Raw genomic sequence first — 11,806 nt, forward strand, 5'->3', positions numbered from 1 at the left:
AAGGAACGGAGGTGCCAGGTGACACCCAACAATAGGTCGCCATGCCGGCTACCCGTCTCTCCCCGCACCTCAGTATTGAACCTCCTTGAGCTGCAAGATATTCGGCAATGCGAAGGGGTTAATCTTGTGATGAAGATCGCCACTGCGTATACTGATACCGATGCTTTAGCAAATAATTGCTCGTGGTGCGGTCAAGTTTCTTTGGGTCGCTAGTGCTCCAGCTTCCCTTTAATAATCATACAAGTAGACTGTCATGAAGAATCCAGTACGAAATTAACACAAAAAAGGCTAGCTTTCACTTGCAATGACTCCTATGGACTTGGCCTTACTTGTGAATCCTGACATTCACTGATCGACTGTAGCAAGAACCAAATTCTCTGCAGCTTGACTGCGAGGAATGATACTGGACTGAAAAGGTTTGGGATACCTGCAAAAAGCATAAGCGAGGAAAAAGAATTGTGAATTGTGGTGTACACGAAGAAATGATTGGTGAATTTGCCTGGGATATCAATTTCATTCCCATTTCCATCTTTGGCTTTACCCATTGTAAAGGCAGCTAGTACAGAGGCCACTGTGAGCCAAATGGTATTGTCAGCCATATAACGTCCAGCGCAGACTCTATAAATAACAATGATTTTTTGAACTAGGATAAAACCCAATGAGATAAATGTAACAAACCGTCGACCAAACCCATATGCATAGATGTTGTCTATGCTTTCAAATGGACCCGCAGCCGATTTGAGGTGACGCTCAGGGAGAAATCGATCAGGATCTCGATATACATTTGGGTTTCGATTCATAGCCCTCAATAAAGGGTTGCATTGTTAGCCTGGACATTGTTGGAGGAGTATAAGGAATTGCACACAAACCAGATATTAGCAACCACTGCGCATCCTGAATACATAAGATAGAATCATCAATCACAAATCGTTGGAGGTCTCATAGTTGTACAACCTTTTGGAATATGATATCCACGGTAAGAATCATCTTCCATTGATATATGAGGAAATCCTGTGGAATTACTTCAGCTGAGATACGGTATTACTGTCAAAATGCTGTATTACCAAGAGGAACGGGAGGGTGCAACCGCATGACTTCACGATAAATGGCTTCGACATAAGGTAAATGTCGGCGATCTTCAAAGGTAGGCAGCCGATCTTTGCCAATGACACGATCTATTTCCTCTTGACCTTTGGTTTGTGCATTAGGATGAAGACACATAACCAGAATGAATGAAGAAATCGAGGACATAGTCTGTCCATTCATGTCAGAATGTCAATGTCTCTACAATAGTAAGAGGAATAAGAGGCTTATATACCGTGTCAATTGCACCTAAGTGGGCGTGGGCTCTGAATTCAACCTAACAATGAATGCACAAAGCCAAGCCTTACCAATGAAACTCATGGTACCCATTGCCTTGATTTCCTTGATATCTTGAGGCTTCTGCATTGCCAGTTCGACAATGGGAGATGTTCTAGTGCCGTTTTGCTAGAAAGCAGTGGATACAGTTGTTGATGAAAACAAAGCAAGAAAGATCATTGCACACACCATGTTATTCATTGCGAGGTCAAATGGAACAGTGTATATCTCTTCCACAACTTTTCCACACTCATTGGCAATCCGTTTGAAGCCACATCCAGGGAACCAAGAAGGCATAAAGATCAGAAATGGAAACCATTCATATGCAGGGAAGCTGCCACTAAGTAGAGCTTTTCCAAATGTATCTATTATTCCTGCAACTTTGCTTGCCAGAGCATCTTCGGGTCCAATGTCAAGCCCATATAGTGCCTTTGGAATAAGTCCTTGAGAAAGTCTGACAACAAGGATTACTGGCAATCAGTGACCTTCTACAGGAAAACTAAATGGTGAAAACACACCCATTGACATGTTGCGTAAGGTCTTCAGGCGTGAGTAGTAATTCGCGTAGGAATTCGTGAACTTTATTGTATTGTGCCGGATAAAACTGGCCGATTGCAGCTTGACGAAAGGTCTGCTGAAATACCCGCCTGTCCTTACGCCACTTGTCGGAATAACACTATAGAAGATGTTTGCTGGTAAACCATGCAAGAACTTGGTCGTATTACCTCAACTGACAACAAATTTTCTCCTCCACAGCTTCAAAAAATTACGAATCATTGAGTAAGCATAGCAATATTACAGCAGACCACAAATTCACTGACAGCTTCATTATGGGAGACATCGCTCGATCGGAATAGATACGAGCACGCTTTTCCAACAGATCAATAGCAACGTCGGCATCATTGGTTATCAGAGTGTTCCATCGAGGGAGGTAGACAAGGTCGCCTGCTTTCCAACATATTTAGAGCAATTCTGATAAAACCTAGAGCGACTACTGACCGTATTTGTTTCCCCAGTCTCGATACTTCACCCATGCGTCAAGAGTTGGCATATTCACAACTTTGGGTCCAGGAGGATAAGATCCCTTCGACGCGGAAGACTGAAAGCGATGCATTGCTAAGAAGACCATCAAAGCAAAAACCGTCAAGCCCAACTCGGATGCAAAAAGCAAGAGGGATGTATGAGACATTGCGAGGATGTTGGTGGACACCAACAGCATAAGAAGATGTAGCGATTCATACTTTTCTTGGTCGTTTTTATGTCTCTATCAATGAATTATTACCCCAAAAATCAAGACACAGAGGAAAGGGATTACTAACCAAACATGGCGCAGAATCCGACTCCGGTTCCTTTTTCCGTCATCCTCGATTTTATCTACGTAGTATCTGCGCTTTATTCTAAGTGCCGCATAATTTCAAGTCATTTTCTACTATTACAAAGATCCGTGTGGTTGTACGCTAGAAAGGTTACCTGTGGCTCGCACCGCTGTCGATTTACCATCCATGGTTGTCTCTCTCACATGTTGATCGTACTATCAATGTATGAAAATTTGTTTCCTGCTAAATATCTGAATTAGTTCATCTACTAACTTGACACGCAAAGTCATACCTGATAGTGAAGGTTGAACTCTGTCAAATGTAGTATGTAGTTGACTCTTGTCGTGGTACTACGTGGTGCAGAATGCTATTGGTGGCTGCTGGTACTTATCTGTGACTACTACATACGTCAATCTAGATCAAGGGCACTTGCCTGGTTGATGACCTCCCGAGATCTCACTAATATTGCTGAGACTCTGCTTAGTGTATAATATACTTAGTGATCCCCGTCAGTGGTAAGAATTGGAATGAATACGAAAGCACTAACCAACTAAGTATCAGAGAGTCCATACAAGGTACTCAATAGCACTAATGAACAGCATGCATGTACTCCTCGATGATGCTGCGAGGTCTCTCAAATATTCCCAGCGGTTTGTAATCGATATCCATTCCAAACGCCCTCGGACCCCCAATCTGAATGCCCCTCATGCTCGAGGTCCACCTTTCTGACCCCTGAATTCCGAGGACAAACACCAGCAGCCCATAGCGATACTCTGGTGTACCAATTGCCTCTCCAGTCAAGGCGTCACAAACGCAAATAAGGTCTGGTACGGAGGCGACTACTTCATCACCGGATTCAGATATAGCGATAGCGACAATATTTTCATTTTTGAACGGGATCTTCATTTTGCCGTTGAATTCTGCAGTTTTTCCAGCAACACCAGCGACGTTCCCGGTTATATCGGCAGCACTGATCACAACTTCACCATAAGAATGGCCTTTGACAGTCTTCCTCTCTACTTCGAGAATCTTGCCCTTGAACAGAACTTTTGCTGCCTCTTTGCCACCTACTTGTTCAATGATTGCCTCTGCGACGTGGTCAATATCATTTCGCGCTCGACAAAGCGCGATTGAACGTCCGATACGCCATGACAGGGATATGGTATTTTCGATGACCCAGGTTTTCATATTTTTCCCTAGGCAAGGACCTTTCGCACATCCGACGTGACTTCCCATTTCTGAAAGAGCAGCCCGAAAGGCACGTTCAATCTGTCTTTCGCTCGTCGCTGAGAGCATCAACTGTTGTTAAACGAATGTCAAGACTTTGATAAGAGCATAGTATTGAAAAAGGAGTATGACCATATGATTTCCGTTGCCATCCGAGATGGCAGTAGGAAGAAACAAAGCTCGTTCTCCCTCCAAGACAACAGGTGTAATCTGCCATGCGACGGGGTATGCACGGCCCATCCAGTCCCCGTCAATGGTAGGTACATTCATATTAGTGGAGGCTCCGAGAATCAAGCCTGTGTGGAGAATTGGGCTGAGCATTCAGTTTTGATTCGAATTACAAGTACCACAAGTACTTGCCCTGCAGCCCATTTCCACCTCCGATCTCTAGAGCTATCACAGCCGCAGGTTTGGCGTCAAGGTAATTGTATACGATATCTTGAGCTTCCATCATTCTGTGTATTCTCATCAAGGTCAAATGGACGCAACAACATAAGCAAAACTTACTCATTTCCAGGAGGTTTCTCCAAGCTTACCGTAGGGCTGCCTTTAGCACCGCCACAAGCAACGATATCCTCATCACCCACCCACCCAGGTTCGACTATTGTAACCGTAGCCCCGCTGCGTATCATCTCTCGTAGACGCACGAAATGTGGATACGGAGTGCCTCCGCCTCCAGTACCCAGAATATAACATCCAACGGAGATCCACTCTAGATCTAATTCAGATAAATGCCATTCATAGTTGGATGACTCTTTGGATAGCGACGACGTAGTGGACCTGCCTAATGTTGGAACAATGGTGGGGATGTATGAGGCGGCATCGACGGTAGATCTAGGAGGGTCAAAAGTTGTTGATGCCTTAGTGGACATGTTCTTTTCTGAATACTCCGTAACCGATGAAACTTTCAAACCAAGGGATGCAAGAGTCGTGTTGGAGACACGAGAAAAGTCAAAATCGCCCACGGCTTTGACAATCACGCGACATTTGTTTGCTACATACTGATGATAGAAAGTCAGTACATAGGATGTGAACAAGGGCGTACTGTCAATCAGACTTACCGGAATCGGAATTGCGTCCATTTCCGCGATTTCCACAGTATCACATACAGCGCCTGCAGTTACAGTCCGCTCGATTGCTGTCTTGGACACCTCTTGCAGCACAGATTGTGTCGTCCTTCCTTCTGTATTGAGGACAGTGTCAACCATGCCTGATACGCGCGCCATAGCTAGCGCAAAGGTAGTCAATATTCCGGTAGTCAATCCTAAGTTGTGACGACCTCACCAGCGCCAATTGCGTTTGCAACGCCAGCATACTCAGGCGTTATCACTTTACTCGCACCTTTCAAGGTGACCTTTCCGTCGTTTGCATATGATTGAATGATAATTGCGCCTCCACCGACCAACAACACTGGGACATTCTCTGCAGAAGTTTTCATTCGATCAATGACTTCCTCGAGCTTACGCTTCGTAGTCGTTTGATAGGCTGTCAGTAACTCAGGCAAAGTATATTCTTTGCTTTCGACGACTTGATTAAGTCTGTCTACAGCAAGCTGCCTAGTGCCTATAGATGTCTGGAGGTTTTCCTGAGAAGCAACAGCGTAGTCTGTAGCTGTGGGGACATCTCCGCCAAACACCATAGCGTGTTTGTTGATAAGGTGGCCTACCGACTCGGGACCGATGCTGAGTGTTGGTTTTCCGAGGCTATCCCCTTGAATGCGGACAATAGACCCTCCGCCAAGACCAATACTGTGCATGAATGAGTAATACGTATGCTCCACGAAGAGAAATGACTACCTTTTGACATCCGGGCAGGAAAAGTTCAATCTAACTCCTGCAATCTCAGTGAAAGCTGAGGCTTGTCTGGGTAACCCACTGGCAAGAAGCATGCCAACATCTGAGGAACAGTTTATAGAGCGTACATATGGTATAAACCCGGTTACCTGTCGTGGTTCCCCCAATATCCACTACAAGCATGCACTCTTTCTCGACATTCTCCTTGACTAGAAAGGCGGCTCCACACATGGAATTTGTCGGACCACTATTGAATGTCCTGATAGGGAGTCTTGCAGCATCTTCAGCCTTGAGAATCGTACCATCGTTCTGGGTCAAAAACACCGGACATGAGAGTTTAAGGCGATGGTATATGGCGAATTGGAAAGAGGAAATCGTATGGCGTGCAAAGGGCAATATGGATGCATTCAGCATAGCAGCATTCTCTCGCTCAATGAACCCAAGGTTGGCCACTAAAATAGAAGAGTTATTATACCAAGATACCAAAGGACGCACAACTAGCTCACCTTCTTTTGACAAGACAACGTCCGCTTCTGGATAATAGCTCTTGATCCATTCACCTACTTTCTCTTCCTGGCATTCCCCCAGGACATCTGCAGGTGAGAAAATTCCATTGACTACGATACTACGAATCCCTAGCGACCGAATACGAGTGCATTCCTCTTTAACTTGAGCCTCGCTTGGGTCACGGATTACGGAACCATCGATTTCGAGTCCGCCATCGAGGTACGCGGCATGAGCACATATAAGTTCTCTCAGATCTGCTGGCCAATCAATTCCTGGAGGAATTGAGCGGGAAAAGGGACCACAGAGTCGGAGCACGGCAACTGGTGCAAGTCTAGATCTATCCTTCTCAATAACAGCATTTATAAAGTGGGTAGTGCCGACAGTTATACTAGCGATATTACCAGCGTCAACGTTTGCTTGTTTGATAAGGGCATTGATAACGTTCTCGATACCATGGCTAGGATCGGGCGTTGTCACGGATTTGTGCCATGATAAGATTCCGCGATTTGGCGAAGTTGTGGCGAAGGGATCAATGAGACATGCGTCAGTGTTTGTACCGCCAACGTCGACGCCGATACGAAGAGTAGGAGCCATGAATGTGCAGTAACTATTGATAGAAGCATCTTTTTTGAGTGACTGTTTATCGCGAGAGCCCCGGCGCGGTGGGAAATCAAAGAAGCGCGGGTCACGAGTTCACGAATAATCTCTTCATGATACATAATGTCTAAACCGGATGCGACCCCTCTACCTGAACGCTCTTTAAATCACCAAGCTGTATTAGAGGAAGATGAATACACTGCTTCTCTTTCGCACATCATTGCGCGCGATTTCTTTCCGAGCTTGGTTCACCTGGATGCAACCAATGAATATCTCGATGCACTGAACTCTCGGGATCCACATCTCATCGGCGCCAGTGTGCAGAGACTGGAGGAGCTCAACAATACCCCGATGGTTGGAGCCAGCCATCGAGGAAGAGTGCCTCTCCAAACGCCAGGACAAACACCGTATGCTTCCGGTCCTTCCGACACTCCCCTTCGACCGTCTCGCCTGGATGGCGAGCCTGCAGCGAAGAGACCAAAGTATGATACCTCGTTGTCCTTAGATAACTTCCAAGCGCGCTATACGTCGGAAGACAACTCCAGTTTCACAGAGATTCTTGACGAAGAGAATCGGCAGCGAAAGGAAAAGTGGGCTTGGGCTTGGGACGCCCAGAAGCGAGTAGAGGAGAAGAAACTCATTGCAGGTGTAGAGAGAGAAAGGATGCTTATAGAGCCTCCTCCAGGGTCGAATCCGGGAGTCAGAGAGAGACTCGTGATCGAACCTGCGAAACCGGTGGGTTTAATAACTGCGGGTAACGGGGAAGAGACAGACGGAGAGAACAAGGACATCAACGAAGGAAAGAAGGAGCTAGTCCTCAGGCAAGTGAATGAAGGCGAAGAAGAAGAAGAAGAGAGAGATGTGATGGCCCCGAAGAAAGATGACCGAATCGCTGGTGTAGATGGCTGGAAGTTCAAAGCTCGGAATTCGCTTATGTTCCCTCCTGATGCCGACTCTGCTCCTTACCACCCAAAGCCCCAAGCCTCGGTTTCGGTGCCTAGCGGTGAAGAAAAGTCTATTTCTTACGGGAGTACTCGACTTTCGGAGCAGGAGGTGTCAACGGATGCCAACAAGTCTTTGAGTGAACCTCCGAGTCCGACTAGGAGTAGAATCATTGCCGCCATCACCGGGACACCATGTAGGTGCATCATGAAAGCTTATATGTCTTTGCTCACAAAAAAATGCAGACCATCACAGAGACCCTTCATCATCGGTTCCATTTTCTCTAGTCCCATCTCTGCCCTCGCCGACACCTGAGCAACTCGGTCCAGCAGCTGTAAAACAACTCATGACCTGGGGAACATTGAATGCGACACCACGAATCATATCTTCCATCGACGACCCAGCTCTAGACGTTCCGACACCAAGGACTCCATTTCACCTCCCTGCTCCGTCTTCGCGCGAAACTCTTTCACACAAACTTTCCAATAAGGCATCAAAAAGTCTCCGGGCCAAAGCAGAATTGTTTGGTCTTGGGGGCACGACACCTGGCATAAGATCTTCATTACAAGCATCACGGACATCAACATTGGCTAAAGGAAGTATGGGTCCACCATCGTGGACACCTGGTCCTCGACGTTCATCACAAGCTACCGGAAACCTAACACCAGCTGCAAAGCGCTTGCTTGACAGGACAATGGGGACGGGTGCTCAGAGAAGAGCAGAAGCTATGGAGAAGGACGCTGGTTGGTCTTCTGCTAAGGAAAGGGATATGAACAAGGTTAGATGGACACCAACTCCAGGGAAAGGACGGTGAATCAAACAAATGCGTCAAGGATTGTATTGTGTCACTCAGACTGTACTACAATGCTAGCACAGAGATAAAATGATTAATATGTTACCCAAGCAAGCACTCAAAGTCTTTAAGCTATGATTCTGACGACTCGGATATTCTACGCTTTTTGGTTGACGGTCCGTCACCGGTATTGGAATCGGTGTCCCAAGATCTTACTGTCTTTGCTGCCTCCACAATTACAGGAACGTCGGTCTTACCAGCAGAAGCGATCTTCTTCTTCTTCACCACAACGCCCTTCAACGACAGTTTCTTGAGATCTTTCTTTACGATAGCTGGAGCCTTTGGATCCTTCTTCGACACTGTCGATTTTGTTGCAGATGAGGACCCTATCGACGGCGGAGGCGCATTAGACAATTGCATGCGAGCAGCTACAGCTCTGCGATGGATGAATGATTCAATAAGTATTACAGTAGCAGGACGTTGAACGAGACTTACTCCTTGAAGCCTTTGACCTCTTCTCCGTCTCGTTCCTGCCTAGCTTTCTCTTCAGCCTCTTCCTTTTCCCGTAGAGAATCGAGGAACATTATCTCGTCCTCTTCAAGGGCACGAAACTGGTTAGCTGAGGGTAACAGTCAGATGGTAACCCTAGCCATTTCTAGAGTTTACAAACCGAGCTTGGACTTTTCTTCCCATTCTTCCTGTTTCGCTGCCCTGTTCGCTGCAAGTTTCTTGAAAGGACACAGAAACGGCGTCACACCAGAGGGAGAAGAGAATGTCAATACAAAACAAAAAGAGAATAGTCTAAGTTATTACTTCAGCTAGACTCCTGCCATCGTATGCGTCCGCTTGAGGTTGTGGGGGAGGTTCTTGGCCTAATCTGTAGGGGATTAACGATGAATTTCGATGCCTCGCATTACAGAGAATATTGTATGGACCTGGCATAGGCGGCCTTCCACTGTTCGTCTCTGCGAGCTTTGGCTGTTTCTATCTCATCTGAAGAGACAAAACGAGAGCCCACTGGGCCCATAGAAAGAGAGGGTATAACGGCGGAATCCTCCATAGTGGTATTGAGTGAAAAAGCGATAGTCTATAAACGCCCATAATCTAAATCTGTAAATCAACATTCATTCCTTCCTTATACCCCACTTATACCTACCGACGATTTTTTGGCTGTTATACTGTCAGTACCGTCGTCGTCGTCGCCGTCGGCCATCTTCGATGCGATTGGCCAGACTCTGACACAAACGGAAGCTGATAATTCTCCCTTTTGGAGTATCGTTTGTTCCTTGACAGCTGTCTATGACGAACCCCAGACCGCCCTCATTACGCTCGACCCCAAGTGCAAAGGCCGTCAGTACATTGAGCACAGGACACAATTTACCTTCCATTTCGACTGTTACTACTGTTCCTCGTACGTATTTCGCGTCTTATCGCTCTCATGTAACCTCGTTTTTTTAATTCCAATGTGTCCTTTGTAGCCTGGGCTAAAGATGAACCTCCATCTCCAAAGGAAGAAACTTCTACCTCTGAACCTCAGCTGCTGCCTCATTCAACATTTTCCAACGACGTAGCCTCCGTTCTTTCCTCAGAATATGGAAAACATAGCCGAGAGGGATCAAGCAGTCTTAGTCGATGGTTTGCATTCACCATGCCTCGACAGGCAGGTAGACCATTTCAAAACCAGAATGGCGATGATACACCAGCTCGAGAACTTCACAGAAAGGCGTCAACATTCAAAGACAAACGCAGGTCATGGCTGGCAAATTCGAGTATACGGGAACCGCCCCCTTCATTTTCCAAACACACGATCGAGAAGAATGCTTCAGATCCGGAACGAAACAGGGAAGCTCAACCAAAGCGGAGAGATTGGAACTTGTCGATATCGATGCCCACGCCTCGTGCTACGTTCACCGTAAATCAGACTAATTCACCAGGATGGGAGACTCCTTGGACATCTCGTGTTGGCGCACAAGGACCTTTTCGGTCTCGATCCAGGCATGAAGAGGGCCCTGGGTATGAGGACGAAGAAAATCTCGAAAGTCACTCTGGTTTGAGTGGATCGAACGACGATTCGAGATGGGAGAGTAGAAGAAAACGATTAAGAATATTCTTGCTGAGCAATCCCTATGTGCCATTGGTGAGATTATCATTCCTATCTTCTTTTTGTTGCTCATGCAAGTTCTCCCCAAGCTCTTTCGTTTAGTCAACATTTCATTCACTACCGGAACGCTTGCTGTAGCTATTCATATACGAAATTGGGAAAAACGATATGGACTCATGGGTATCGTCGGTAGCTCACCGTGCGTATCACTATCCTTTACTCATAATCTCGCACCTCACAGCATTACTTCAACCTCTACAGAACGTTGATAATCATATTTGCTCCCCTCACTCTCGTGCATGTCATTGGTGCGATTTACGTGCGTGGATATCGCTCTAATTTACACACATGCATTGTGTTTGACAGCCAAATGATCTCATAGCTCGAATACTTTGGTCGGCCCCTTGGCTTGTGGCGTACGTCCGCAAAGCTCGCGCACACGTTATCCGAAGTCCTCTTTATCTGCGCTTGGTCTGCTGCACTCTCCCTCTGTTTTGACAATTTCTTCACTTCTCTCATTCCCTGTGCCTCGCATTCTACTATCTCGTGGTACAACAGCCTTCCTCGACCCATCTACAACCTACCTACCGTAGAAGGTAGCGTCGGAGATGTGCTGTGCGACAGCCAGTTGGCGTTGATATGCTTGGTGTTTGTAAGCTTGGTGATGTATTGCACAAACTTGGTCATTAGTCTGTACCGAATCTTTGAGAAGGTAAAATACCTTCCCGGTACAACTCTTGGATTCAGGAATAGATAGAAGACTCGACTCCTCCGTACATCATTCTTCTTCCGATTTTCCGCGCTACCCTCACTTTTTACATGCGATACATCCTGCCATGATCATCCTTTCCCCTTATTGGGTATTTGCATTCTTTTCGCTATCTATCTGCATTTTCTTTGTTTCACGCTTCATCACTTTCTTCTCTTCAACATGCAAATTTGCAGTTGATCAGGGTTCAGTTGTTTCATTTTCCGTCTTCCTCTCGATTCGCAACAAACAGTTCTATACCAACGTAATGGCAGTCACTCCTTCACACTGTAGTTGCTATGTACCATAATGTATCTTTTGTTACTCACTACGATAGTTGGACGGACAAGGATTCCTATATCTAAAAAGTTTAGATCATCATGCCTGTTGAATAATTTAAATAACGCCGAAAATCACTGTATC

General features: G+C 46.1%; 5 protein-coding genes across 5 annotated transcripts; 2 read left to right on the forward strand and 3 right to left on the reverse strand.

Moving 5' to 3' along the window:
- Positions 1-53: 53 nt before the first annotated feature.
- On the reverse strand, positions 54-2,660 carry C8R40DRAFT_265017 (cytochrome P450 2 Le.CYP2). The gene is made up of 15 exons (XM_046234537.1): positions 2,601-2,660; positions 2,359-2,475; positions 2,181-2,304; positions 2,085-2,115; positions 1,878-2,020; positions 1,549-1,813; positions 1,392-1,488; positions 1,319-1,332; positions 1,065-1,254; positions 955-1,011; positions 870-894; positions 679-804; positions 475-618; positions 300-427; positions 54-248 (listed from the first exon to the last, which is right to left on the reverse strand). Exons 2-14 carry the CDS (start codon positions 2,471-2,473, stop codon positions 346-348), a joined length of 1,413 nt encoding a protein of 470 aa, XP_046091689.1. The 5' UTR covers positions 2,474-2,475; positions 2,601-2,660; the 3' UTR covers positions 54-248; positions 300-345.
- Positions 2,661-3,263: 603 nt separating this feature from the next.
- Positions 3,264-6,796, reverse strand: C8R40DRAFT_1065604 (DUF917-domain-containing protein; the record flags this gene model as incomplete). The annotated part of the gene is made up of 9 exons (XM_046225680.1): positions 3,264-3,974; positions 4,035-4,215; positions 4,250-4,357; positions 4,410-4,903; positions 4,964-5,130; positions 5,187-5,650; positions 5,699-5,798; positions 5,845-6,147; positions 6,202-6,796. The coding sequence occupies 9 exons, from the start codon at positions 6,794-6,796 to the stop codon at positions 3,264-3,266; spliced, it is 3,123 nt and encodes a 1,040-aa protein (XP_046091690.1).
- Positions 6,797-6,922: 126 nt separating this feature from the next.
- On the forward strand, positions 6,923-8,555 carry C8R40DRAFT_1158092 (nuclear protein DGCR14; the record flags this gene model as incomplete). Its single annotated transcript, XM_046229697.1, has 2 exons — positions 6,923-7,937; positions 7,987-8,555. The coding sequence occupies 2 exons, from the start codon at positions 6,923-6,925 to the stop codon at positions 8,553-8,555; spliced, it is 1,584 nt and encodes a 527-aa protein (XP_046091691.1).
- C8R40DRAFT_264919 (N-terminal domain of NEFA-interacting nuclear protein NIP30-domain-containing protein) lies at positions 8,498-9,626 on the reverse strand. Its single transcript, XM_046234536.1, has 5 exons — positions 9,470-9,626; positions 9,348-9,411; positions 9,205-9,289; positions 9,030-9,153; positions 8,498-8,970 (listed from the first exon to the last, which is right to left on the reverse strand). Exons 1-5 carry the CDS (start codon positions 9,592-9,594, stop codon positions 8,667-8,669), a joined length of 702 nt encoding a protein of 233 aa, XP_046091692.1. The 5' UTR covers positions 9,595-9,626; the 3' UTR covers positions 8,498-8,666.
- An 8-nt stretch (positions 9,627-9,634) lies between these two features.
- Positions 9,635-11,790, forward strand: C8R40DRAFT_1080970 (uncharacterized protein). The gene is made up of 5 exons (XM_046227112.1): positions 9,635-9,945; positions 10,013-10,671; positions 10,725-10,834; positions 10,897-10,954; positions 11,018-11,790. Exons 1-5 carry the CDS (start codon positions 9,834-9,836, stop codon positions 11,390-11,392), a joined length of 1,314 nt encoding a protein of 437 aa, XP_046091693.1. The 5' UTR covers positions 9,635-9,833; the 3' UTR covers positions 11,393-11,790.
- The last annotated feature ends 16 nt before the right edge of the window (positions 11,791-11,806 follow it).

Source organism: Lentinula edodes (assembly GCF_021015755.1).
Source record: "Lentinula edodes strain Le(Bin) 0899 ss11 chromosome Unknown C8R40scaffold_2, whole genome shotgun sequence".
Taxonomy (NCBI): domain Eukaryota; kingdom Fungi; phylum Basidiomycota; class Agaricomycetes; order Agaricales; family Omphalotaceae; genus Lentinula; species Lentinula edodes.

What these genes read in the sequence shown, in the direction of transcription:
- C8R40DRAFT_264919 (XM_046234536.1), bottom strand. Translation starts at nt 9,594, where the DNA reads ATGGAGGATTCCGCCGTTATACCCTCTCTTTCTATGGGCCCAGTGGGC. An exon ending in ATGGCAGGAGTCTAGCTGAA is followed by an intron (nt 9,290 to 9,347) that starts GTAATAACTTAG and finishes TCTCCCTCTGGT; the next exon opens with GTGACGCCGTTTCTGTGTCC. An exon ending in GGAAGAAAAGTCCAAGCTCG is followed by an intron (nt 9,154 to 9,204) that starts GTTTGTAAACTC and finishes TGTTACCCTCAG; the next exon opens with CTAACCAGTTTCGTGCCCTT.
- C8R40DRAFT_265017 (XM_046234537.1), bottom strand. Translation starts at nt 2,473, where the DNA reads ATGCATCGCTTTCAGTCTTCCGCGTCGAAGGGATCTTATCCTCCTGGA. An exon ending in TGGATATCATATTCCAAAAG is followed by an intron (nt 895 to 954) that starts GTTGTACAACTA and finishes TTATGTATTCAG; the next exon opens with GATGCGCAGTGGTTGCTAAT. An exon ending in GCAGTGGTTGCTAATATCTG is followed by an intron (nt 805 to 869) that starts GTTTGTGTGCAA and finishes CCCTTTATTGAG; the next exon opens with GGCTATGAATCGAAACCCAA.
- C8R40DRAFT_1080970 (XM_046227112.1), top strand. Translation starts at nt 9,834, where the DNA reads ATGACGAACCCCAGACCGCCCTCATTACGCTCGACCCCAAGTGCAAAG. An exon ending in GCAATCCCTATGTGCCATTG is followed by an intron (nt 10,672 to 10,724) that starts GTGAGATTATCA and finishes GTTCTCCCCAAG; the next exon opens with CTCTTTCGTTTAGTCAACAT. An exon ending in GGTATCGTCGGTAGCTCACC is followed by an intron (nt 10,835 to 10,896) that starts GTGCGTATCACT and finishes CAACCTCTACAG; the next exon opens with AACGTTGATAATCATATTTG.